At 36.9% G+C, this 12,162-nt stretch overlaps 1 protein-coding gene across 2 annotated transcripts in view; it reads left to right on the top strand.

The window, feature by feature from the left end:
* Window positions 1-1,440: 1,440 nt before the first annotated feature.
* Window positions 1,441-12,162, top strand: part of arrdc1b (arrestin domain containing 1b) — a 47,126-nt gene continuing 36,404 nt past the window's right edge. The window contains exon 1 of one of the 2 annotated variants that reach the window (XM_067376328.1): window positions 1,441-1,642. In XM_067376328.1, the coding sequence (XP_067232429.1) occupies window positions 1,525-1,642 (118 nt within the window). In that variant the 5' untranslated portion in view covers window positions 1,441-1,524. The remainder of the gene's footprint in view (window positions 1,643-12,162) is intronic. The other variant, XM_067376327.1, reaches the window with a different exon arrangement.

Below are 12,162 nucleotides of genomic sequence, written 5' to 3'. Positions count from 1 at the left end.
TGTCTGTCTATCTATCTATCTATCTATCTATATTGGAATAATCTTGATTTTACAGTTTTTCTCAGTCGCTTTGGTACATTTCTCGAATCAAACTCACAATTTGCAAAACAGTAAGTGCATTTCTCAAAACAATTTGTACAAATAGCAAAACACCATGGATAACCTGCAAAAGCCACTCTCTTACTCAAAATCCTTAGTTCATCTCTCAAAAGTAAATATCTGTGTCAATGAACATGTCAGTGCCATCAGAATGACAAGTCCTTGTGTCATTGTGTACGGATAAGAAAGTCAAATTGTTTAGTCATGTTCTCAATATAACTGTTTACTCTGGAGGGACGTTCTGATGGAAACTATGGCTAAAGTTTTGATGACAATTATTGTCAATTATAAGTTACATCTTAGTGTATGTGTGAGTGTAATTGCAAGAGAATGGAAAAGATTCAAATTTACTCTCTTTCTGTTTGTACTGTATTTTATTGACAGAACATGTCATTGAGTCATTGAGTCATGTTGTTATTGAGTCATGTCATGTCGTCAAGATTCACCTGGGAGCAATTTACCAATTCAGGACAGATTTAGAAAAAGTCTAATGGAAATATAGAAAGTATAGAAATATGCTTGAAATATTATGATAACTTGTTCAACCATTTTGCATGTAAAGACTTGTGCCTAAATGTTGTGGGGGGTGAGACTATTCAACAGAGACCCAATATAATACATTTTGATCAACATGACATAAGCAACTGATAATGTAGGAAACAACAGAGAATTGTACATAATCATTTGCATGGAAAAGAAAATGAGAATATGCTTTTTTGATGTGCACAAGTGACACAATGATGTGAGAATTGAACAGGTAGTTGTGAGAATTTCAATTCTGATCTGAGAAATGTACCAAAGCGACTGAGAAAAACTGTAAATATGGGTTGTGGGTGGGTTTAGGCCTATATTGAGACAATCTGTTATTGACTGTTTTTCACTTCACTTGATGTGTATTACTATGCTTTACAGTAAACCGGAAATACAATAAAAAGATTAGGGGAAATGCGCAGACTTACTATGTATTCAAGGTGTGGCTTTTTTTTTTTTTTTTTTTTTTTAAATTGATGCAACACTGAACATGTTTTTCAATAGCCTAGGCCTACTATAGTAATTACATTTCTGCTGTTGAAAATTATATAAACCTTTTGTTGTTATTGTTGTTTGTTTGTTTTTGGCCCAAATCTGATTCCAACAAAATTATTATTTTTTTAAATTTTATTTAATATTTTGGATGCTGGTGACAAACTTTCAAGAAGATTCCCCAAAAAACTAAATACATAAGTATCATACGATTAATTTTGCAACTACCTCGAGGATCATGAAGAACAGGGGGAGCCTGACTGACAATCCCGATGACGTCAGCGCTCGTGAATGGGCGGAGAGATGAGAGCCGCAGGTGGGACGTGAAACTGGACGATTTTACCCGTTAGTTTTACCGACAACCTCATCCTCGCGAGTGTGTGAGTGGTGCTTCTGAAAGACATGGGGAAGCTTCAGGAATTCGAGATTACTTTCACTAATAACAAAGTGGTCTACAACCCCGGCGAATCCATATCAGGAACTGTGAGAATTAAAACAAGCCACTCCTTACAGTTTAAAGGTAAGCGACGCTTGCATGTCTTGGGCTACATGTGGTTATATTAGGAAAAATGATTTGAAAGAACAGCACAGATGGTGAGCTCTTGGGTTTCCCCAGTTCAAGTAAAAAGAGGGTGTTAAAATAATGCATGTTAACATGAACGTGTCGCAATATGAACGTTGCATGTTGACATTCAGCATCCGTTGCTGATCCATTTCATATACAGTGCAATACTGCTTCAGATGTGCGTTTTAAGGAAAAAAAGGACGTGTGATCAGAGGGTATCGACGTCTAGACTCTTGTTGTCATGAACGTCAATGTACATCCTGTTTCTTTTGTAATGCTGGTTTCGGTCCCATTGCACAAAACCGCTTCTGGATCGATGAAACGTATAGCCTATATATATCCTTTGCGTTTCAACAGGTGTGTTTTGATGTTTTTCATCACTTGGTTTCCATCTTAAAACGTCCAAAAATATGCCCACTCTTAAGTAGTAGGCGAAACGATACGTCCAGGACGGTTTCTTGCGTTCAAAAACTGCTAAACTTAACTTTACGTCTTAAAACGCTTCGAAACGAAGTGTAGCCTACGTAAACCAAAACGAAAGAACGCGTAAAATACCAACAATTATCATAAAAAAAAGAGTGCTTCAAGAAGTTAACTGTATTATACCAGCGTTTAGTCATACAGTATCATACAGTATGACTCATACTAACATCACCTATACAACCTATGTATAGATAGATAGATGGCAGTTTTTCCCCATTGTATCTATTGTACGTGGTCAGTGACAATGCTGAGTGGCTAGTAACTTTTGATAACCATTAGCCACAGTGGGTGGTGAGCAAAAAAAGTTAATGTCAAGCCCTGGTCAAGACCCAGTTTTCACAACACCCTTTCTTCCCCCCACTAATGAAATTTTTGCATAGTGCGTGTCATTGGGGAAAGAGATAAGAAAGTAGGTTAGACAAGGTACTTTTCACATTGTGTGAATGTGTACAAAGAATGCATTGTAAGTGTTTTCACTGAACTGTTGGGCTTTAGTGTGTAGGCGAGACTTACAGTACAGATAGAAACATGAGAGAAAGAAAGAGATTCCAATGAAACAACCCTTATTTTCAGTTGGGTTATTTTCCATTATTGTTTGCATGCATTCAGTCTGGAGACTAATCTGATGCATGAAATTGTTGTGCATTTCCACTCCACTCTATAGGACCCCACCCTTAGTGTGACACTTATGAAAAATGATTGACGCTCTGTGGTCATGTTTCTGTTCCTCTCTGTTGTTCCTGTCAACAGTGAGAGTCTTATTGCGTTCAATCACACTGTGGATTGGCATGATGTTTTTGCCCGCTGTTGTGTTTATCGGTGGAATGCGTGACAGATGACACCACTGTTGTACAGGATGAGGTCATGTGACCGGTATGATTAGTCATTTTCACTTTAATTTATTAGGTCTTCCTGCATGTCCCATGTTAGTATTTTGGGAATTTGCTTGGACCGCCCTCAAGTTGTTCCAAACCTGTATGGAATTCTTTCTTCTGCTGAACACAAAAGAAGATATCTTGAAGAATATGGGTAACCAAACAGGCCCATGGACTTTGACTTTCATAGTATTTTTTTTTTTCCATACTATGGAAGTCAGTGAGGCCCATGAACCACTTTTTTCTTGATATGAAGAACATTTTAATAACCTGAAGAACCTTTTTCCATTATAAAGAACCTATTGTACAATGTTTTTGTTCAATGGAGATTCTTCATGGTTTATCTACTGTGGTTCCATGAAGAACCTCTGAATTTTTAAAAGTGTAATGCATATTGCCTGCTGAACACAACAGAAGATATTTTGAAGAATATGGGTAACCAAACAGGTCCAAGGACATTGACTTCCATAGTATTTTTTTTTCCCATACTATGAAAGTCAGTGGACCTGTTTGGTTACCCATATTCTTCAAAATATCTTCTTTTGTGTTCAGTAGAACAAATTTTTGGGTGAACTATCCTTTTAATGTTTAAAAAACACTCCTCTAATGTGACATTCCCTCCAGCAGGCATTGTGCATTGCACTTTTAAAAAATTCTGAGGTTCTTCATGGAACCACAGATGCCTCCATGGAACAAAACTTTATGCAAAAGGTTATTTAGAGTGAAAAAAAGGTTCTTCAGATTATTAAAATGTTCTTCACATTAAGTAAAAAGTGGTTCTTTTAAGAACTGTTCAATTAAAGTTTCTTCGGGGAACCCAAAATGGTTCTTCCCTGTGGTTCTTCATTGGTATCTCTGACAAAACCCTTTTGAAACCTTATTTTTAAGAGTGTAGCATAACAAAATGGCTAGATGATTTGAGTCATGGGTGTTAAAGGAATCGTTCATCCAAAATGTAAATATATTGTGTCTAACTTCTCCTTTTATGTCCCATGGAAGAACATCACCTTCATGAAGTTACGTAAATGATGAAATTTTTTTTTTTTTTAGAACAAGACAATTTATTACTTTAGAAATGACTATTTAGTTCCTGTTTCTTTAATTAGATGTTAAAACGACCAAATCCAAATAAGCCATGCTTTTTAAGTCATGCTTTCTGTTTCTGTTAAAACTTGTGCCTAATCAACATCATATTATCCTGCACTCTTAAAATTAAAAAAGGGTTCCAAAAGGGTTTTCTCAAAGTGATGCCATAAAATAACCATTTTGGGTTCCTCAAAGAACTTTTCAGTGAACACTTCTTAAAAGAACCATTTTTTTTAGTGTGAAGAACATTTGAATAATCTAAAGAACATTTTTTCCGTTATAAAGAACTTTTTGTTCCATGGATGTTAAATGTCCTTTGTGGAACCATAGATGCCAATAAAGACCTTCATTTTTAAGAGTGTGCTCAGCATAGAACTAGATACTTTCATTAGAGTCTTGCTGCAAAGTGGAAGTCGTGAACAGCTGTGCTTTTCAGTTCACATTGCTCAGTATGTTTTATTAAAAAGCAGCTGACTCATGCTTTGGCGGTGTTATCTGTCTTTTTTTCTTTTTTTTTTTTTAGTCTGGCCGCTTTGATAAAGAGTCCTGTCATGGACCTGATGATTGTGAGAAACAGTGGAATTTTTTTCAGCCTTGCTCTGCCTAACTTATTTGATGAAAATTGTGATGTGAATGTCTTTTTTGAGTGCATAGACAAACACCCTTCCATTGGTGTTCCTTCCTCTTATTTACATCACACCCGATGTATAGGGTTACTGGTTAGCAGACTGAACAGGCAAGACAGTCTCAGCTTTGGCAGAAGACAAGTATAATCCTTCTTAACTATGAAAGAAGGGCTTTAGACTGTTTTTAATCAGTCAGTTACAGAAAACCCCAAAGAAGACATGATTGCTTGAATCTGAAATGGTTAGAAACTTTAGTTAGAAACTGTTTTAGTATTGTAGTGTAAAACTCTACAGTCATAAGTACCTGTACATGAATTTGCACTGTGAAGCTTATTATTCGACCCTTTGAGACCTGTGTGATTTCTGGAGAGAAAATATCCTTGGTGTTTTGTTTAGGATGTAAACATTGAAATTTGTCCCATCATGCTTGAAAATTGTTTTTTGCACAGGATACTGAAAGCCCAATGAAAACAAAATGTATATGGTAGCAACTTTGACAACTTTTAGCTGACGTAGATGCATTTTAATTTATTTTTTTTTTCTTCTAGGAAATTAGACGATGCCTCATTTTGTTGCAGGGGAGTATGCAAATTTCTGCCCAACCAAATTCTCTAGAATAGCAGCAGTAGACAACCAGAAATTTTGCCTGGATGTGGATAGACTGTTAGCTATTACAAAAAGACCTTAGATTATGTCCTGTCCAATGCACAATTTGGGTAAAAATCAATTTGCCCTTAAAGCTTGTTTTTTGTTGAGAATAGGCAGTTAATAAGCGCTTCTTATTACAAGTTTGGGAAGATGGTTGGCACATGTTGACTTCCTAAATGCATGTTAAAGCGAAACAAACTCAGAGGTGATCCAGAGATGAGTTTGTGTGGAGCAGCATTTACTTCAAACCTAGCCGCATTACATACTGAAATCACCCAATCATGAGCTGCACGCGTGTAAATAAACGCAGTGTTACGCTTCATCCTGAAACATGCACTGCATATATTTAATGAATTAAATCTCCAAAATGAAATTTGGAGTAATGGTGCAGTCCTCTGTCCAAATTCCTTTTAAATAGGAAATATGGCTATAAAACATACTGTACTACCGGTATTAGTTGGTAGTATAAAAAAGGATACCAGTATTACCGAGTACAAGGTATATTCGATACCTGCTCATAGATGCTTTTTTTTAAATGCTCTTGTTCATGTTTTTTGAGTGCTCTGTGTATCAAAGGTTTCTATTTACAGCATGTTTGTACAAGCGTTGAGCATTGTAGCCAATCGCAACCATATCTGTTGAGCGTGTGAATGCAATAGCCTATCAGAGGTGTCAGAATCCACCTAACACTGCTGAAAGTGCATGACGTTTTGTTTTTTTCAATCCTTTCATTATAACCAACTAAGTGTCAGAGTTTTATTGTACAATTAAGATAGCAAGAGTGCAGAATTCAGTGAGCTTGTGCTTTAGAGATTGATAGGCTTAGTTCTCTTGCTTATTGTTTATTACCCATTCTCAATCTGAATACAAGTTTAGTTTTTAACACTGCAAAGTTTCTGGATTAACAACTGTATTTAAATGCACATTTGAAGCGAAAACTGTGATGATTGACAATGGTAACCACAGACGAGACAAAAAAGTCCTTTATTCAACAGCTTTGCTCTGGTCCTAAAATTAGTACTGAGAACCTCGAAATTGTACTGATATTGGTAGCTACCAACTACCACCTACCTATCTAACAAATGTTAGATATGCGAGCATGGTATCATGTTCAACTTAAATGCTTTAATACATCCAGTCTGGTGGTATCAAGTGTATATTAATGGTTATGATAAGCTTGTTTGTAATGCTCCAGAGCCTTTTGTCTTTCTGTGTCTCAAAAAACACTCATGTAGACAAGCTCGTCTATTCATTAGCAATGGGCTGACTGTCTTGTAAGGCAACACCACTGATATCAACATGATGCCACTCTGTCTCACGCTGGCTCTGTGTGAGTGTTTGTGAATATAGGCTCACTGCCTATCCCTTATTATAACAGGGCATTCACCACAATTACAGGCAGTATGGCACATACGCCCTTGTTTGTGTTTAAATATTTGCCACACTATTGAACACAAATATTAAGTTCAGCCTGCAGCTGTTTGTCCCTTTCATAACGGGAATCTCAGGCCTCAAACACCATTATTTATTAATAGAACACACTTTATGAAAGAAGGTGTTTTTTGAGTATTCACTCAATACCTCCAGGATGAGTTTAGAGCAGGTTAGAGAGTTTCTGAGAACCTTCGAAGGACAAAACATGATATGTTTAGCTTCAAATGGAAGTTTAGTGGACAAACTAGTATGGTTTTTAAAGTTAAAGATATTTTGGAGAAGTCCAAAAAGGACAAAAAGTGTCTATGAAAGTAGTCTGATGACTTTTGCACTATATTTCACCCTGTTTTAATTGCTCAAAATCTTACTCTTTGTCAAATCTCAAATCTCATTCATGTTCAGTTATGTTCCAATATGAGAATACATCATTGAGCACCTAGAAACCTCTTGATGTGACATAAATTCATCCTGACCACATATTCAGTTTTAATTTCAGATTCATAATGAAAAAAAAGTAATGAACCTTTCCATTCAAACCAAGGCCAGCCCTTGTTGTCTCATTGCACTTTTGAGTTAAACATTTCTGTGTTCATTCAAGGGTATAAACTCTGACGTTACTGCGTGTCTCAGCAGGTATATAGGATATCGTAGAGTTAACAAGAACTCCATGACCGCTTCTGCCAGCTGCAAATAGCAAATGTTCTGAGTCACGGTGAGAATATACTCTGGGGCATCCAGCCCCTAATGTGTCTAGACTTGGGGGCTGTTTTTCAAAATGTAACTACCTTTTAATTAACACTTTGCACACTGCAGTCATGGATTGAAATAAAGTGTCTTTGTGAAAGTATCATAATTTTACTGAATGTCTTCTGAACATTTCTGGTCATTTTTCAACCATTATTTATTTTTTTGGATTCAGCCATTGTATTATAGGATTATTCTGGGTTCAGCTGACAGTGTTTGTGGCATAATGATGATTACCAAAACTTTTCCCTTCCTTTTCTTTAAAAACAAAAACAAAAAAACAACAGCAACAATGGTTACAGTGAGGCATTTACAATGGAATTTAAGACAGACAAGTTAAGCTTATAATTTTATAAAAGTACTTGCACTAATTTGTATTACTATTAATCATTAGCCAAAATTAGATTTAAATTAATAGATTATTAGAGCTGCCAATCCGTTTAAGTCTTTAAATGGGTTCATGCCATTGCATCATCGTGGTAACACAGTTGTAAAATTAGATTTTACACAGAAAATATTAGTAAATAATTTAACTAATTTAATTTAATAAATAAACTCACACATATTGTTTACATCTTGTGGCTAAACTATTGAACGACATGTGCACAATATAATAATGAATTCCTTTGTTGTAAATAAAGCTGAAGTCCGTAAGTTTTGCCTCTTGTCGCCATCTCTGTTTAAAACCTGCAAATGCAGTTGTTTGCGGAATTATCATCTTTACGTGCATTGTGCCGCGGCACGACTCCTCAGCGCGGATTAATCTAATGTTTGCTGTTAATCACTACACCGATGTGGATACTGTACTTTGGAATCACAGATTGTAGTCTTGGAAGTATGACCAAACTAAGAATTTTCAATGGAAAATGTCATTTGAACATGTAAGTAACATGTCTGGCACTTTTTTTCTGACTGAGGGAAAAAAAGCATTACAATAAATCACGCTGCCAGTGGTGATTAAATCTAACGATCGCTTAACTCGGATCACATTAAACTGTGCAAATTATTATTGTTAATGTTAACATCAGCATTGCATGACTGTATATTTAGTGTTTTAGCGTTACCTATAGAGCTAATCTCTAGCATTAATTTGTCATACCATACAGTCCGCCATCAAAATGATTAGTTTAATGCAGCTGCTATGAGAAAAGGCTAAAAAAATCTTTCTCACATGTGACATGTGCCTACTAGCTGGGACTCGTTCTTTATGTATACAGACGTGACGTAATGACGCAAAGATGAATGGCTGCATGCTCGAATTTCCCGCGAAACCCACCAGTACCACCCGAATTATAAAACATTATTACAAGCTTACCGTTGTGAATCGGGCTAAGGTAAGGAGATATTTTTAAACACTGGCTGGTTATGTACATGCAGAAAAATTGATTTTGGATCATTTTAAACTAAAAAAGTTACAGACAGCAGCTTTAAATCAAAATGAGGGAACGAATTAGTACAACATGGCCACTATTTACCAAATCAAGGGAACTAATTATTATAGGGTTCAATATTCCTTTACATGAGGTCTGTGAAGAATAAAAGCTTGTTTGACATTAGAGGTGTTTCTTGTAAATGTTTAACCTCAAGGTTTGTTAGACCTTTCAGTGTTTGTTATAGTGAGATATCTAGATTGGCACTTTAGCTGTCTCTCTGATGCCAACGGCACCCATGTTGGCACCTCTTACCTTGCTTTTCCCTGTTTTCGCCTTCCAGCAGTCCTGCCATGCCAGCTGCACTCGATGGGGCTCTTTTTTTTTTTTGGTCACTGCATCATGTGCCTAGTGAAATGCATTCTCTCAGTCTCTTTATGTGTCTCTTCCTGTTTCTTTCTCTTCCACTCCAAGCTGACAGGGTAAGGAAGGGAGAAGATGTCTATTTCTGGGTTTTAGATAAGACAGATTTGTCCACACTGTCTAGCTAAATGAGGGATGCAGCTGTAGCGTTTGAAACGAAGCTGAGGATGGGACAAATGTTTGCGACTAATGACGCTCTCAACTCCTTTAATGACTGTTTTTAAGTGTACGCTTTCAGCTTATTCTCAAGCAATAATGAGTAATGTAGGACACGTGGTACATCTGGCCTCCCTGAACATATCTGGTGAAATTTTAGAGCACTCGCATTGTCTTATTAGTCTCAAAGGGAACCAATAAAGTCTTCTGTTTCATAATGGGACTATTTCAAGAAACTGATCGCATGTGAGAACAAAAGCCTACCAATCTATCAGTGTCCCTTTTTCTGTCTTAGTTCCTACTGTTCCTTAGTTCCTTATATTTTTATTTCAAAATTTAAATTCAGTCTTCAGCATCCATATTCTTTTAAAGGGATAGTTCACCCAGAAAAAAAAAAAAATCATTTACTCTCCCTCATGTTGTTTCAAAACCTGTATGACTCTTTCTTCTGTGGAACACAAAAGAAAGTATTTTCAAGAATGTTTCAATTGTTTTTGTCCGTATAATGAAAGTCAATGCAGTCCATGTGTGTATCACATTTGACTTTCATTGTATGGAAAAAGTACACATAATATCTTCTTTTGGGTTCTACAGAAGAAAGGAAGTCATAACTGTCCTTTTAATGTATATTATTTCTCTGTAGTGCTCCAGGACAAAGAAGAAAATGGTTTCCACATCCTTTTACAGTAAAACCTCTCGGAAATTTCATGCTTAACCCTAATGACCTTTCTTTGTTCTCTTTTGTTTGTCTGAATTGGCCTCAAAACAGATGATTGAAAGAAGAAAAGTGGCCACACTTGACACATTATGATTCACAGTGGAATAATGACCTTGTGTTAAGGCTAGAATGTAACACATTCCTCTCAAACAGTGTTAAGAATCTCCAGCTTCTCAAATGTTCTTAAAGGGTCATGAAACCCCAGAACACTTTTTTGAGATGTAAACAGATATGTATAGGCTGCACATCATGTAAAACACTCAAAGTACTCATTAATTTTATTTAAAAGTTAAAAATAGTTTTCTATCTTCCGGTTTGAAAGCAAAGTCTGAGCAACATCACAAAATCTGACGTCATCGTGTACTACCGGCAAGATCCGGAGTGCTGGTTGGCTCTAAGTATGGGCTGGTCGAACATGCTGACGTCAATATTTTCTGCATTTATTTATGACTTAAAACTCATTCAATCCAATCACTGCGCTGTAGTATGCATAAGATTATAATTGCGGTATTATGCATGAGGAAGTATCACTTCTCTTGCCTCCGTGTCTTGTCATTCAGAGACACGGGTCATATAGTTGTTTGTTTCCTCAGTGCTACAACAAAAATACGTTTCCCTGCAACGCGACCAGAGCAGAAGTTTGGGTGCATGTGGATTGTTTTGCTGTAATCTACCAGCACAAATGGAAAATATGTTCGCATGAGATCGCATTACAGCGGATAATTCAAATGTCACAAAAGTGCTTCGGACTCATGAGCCATATGTATGTTTCCCTCAGCACAGCAGCACATGAGTGTTGTTTGTATTTTGTCCATGATGCAGTCTGAAATGGAGTTTGAATACAAACACATGAAAAATACGATTGTTATGATAAATAGGCAGAGCGCACATATGATCGGTTTCAGCGCGGAGCTCCGCGATGAGTTTAACAACACTAGCCACGTGGCTCATAACTCATACAGAATAAAGTATCCGTGTTTAAAGTTTATTTCACACATTCTCCTGCACCAAACATTAACCAGCACGGTGTATGCACACATATTTCATCAAGTCTTCTTCAAATGAATTATATGTGCAAACTGGACACTGATACAGTGGTGTAACCTATCTGAACGCGACGACACGATTATTCTAATAGACAAAAGACTGATTTTGAGACTGCAGTGCTCGTAAACCTAATCAAACTAGCCTATTATTAGCCCTATTAAATATTCTTTCGCATTTCTCCCTTGTGCTTGGGAGTTTGTTGTCATTTTCTCCGTGCTCATATATTAATATTCATTATTCTGTATAATGAGTGTGTTCTATGTCTGTGCTTCATTGGTTGTTCTCTCCCCTCTTCTCCCCCTCTACACGCCCACTTTTCCAGAGCTTTACATGCCCATTTTTCCAAAGTTTTTTGAGCTTTGAGGTGTGAACGACCTGGGTAAGACAAGGGGGTTTCATGGGTTTCATGGTTTTCATAATAGCGCCCAACAGTCCAATTAGAGCCCTTGTTTACTTGGTAATCAAATGCTTTTGTGGAATTTCCTCTGTGATTTGTTTGTTTGTAAGTGTGTGTATTGGATCGAGTGTTTTATTGAGGCACAGATGAGGTTAGCCTTCACCTGGCAGCAGGTTTATTGCCGTAACTGGGGATATCTTATCGGAATGTGGTTGCTAGGCCACCGGCATTCAGAAGTACTGGTCCCAAGAGACGTATGGGGTTTCCCAGCCCAGATGTCCTTTGTGTTCAGGTGCCCTCTCTCATTCATACTCTTTCTGAGGACAAAGACGCCTTTACCTTCCCAACAGAGTGAGCTGGATTGATTGCGAGGGTGCTTGAGAGGCCCATGGACTTGAGAGGACAGCACATGTTTTGGTGCAATTTAATTATTCAAGTTAATGATTAGATCTGGTGGGTTTAGTTTAA

Source organism: Chanodichthys erythropterus, chromosome 22 (genome assembly GCF_024489055.1).
Source record: "Chanodichthys erythropterus isolate Z2021 chromosome 22, ASM2448905v1, whole genome shotgun sequence".
NCBI classification, from domain to species: domain Eukaryota; kingdom Metazoa; phylum Chordata; class Actinopteri; order Cypriniformes; family Xenocyprididae; genus Chanodichthys; species Chanodichthys erythropterus.
Note: the sequence above shows the minus strand (reverse complement) of the source record. Positions and strands in the feature narration are given on the sequence as shown.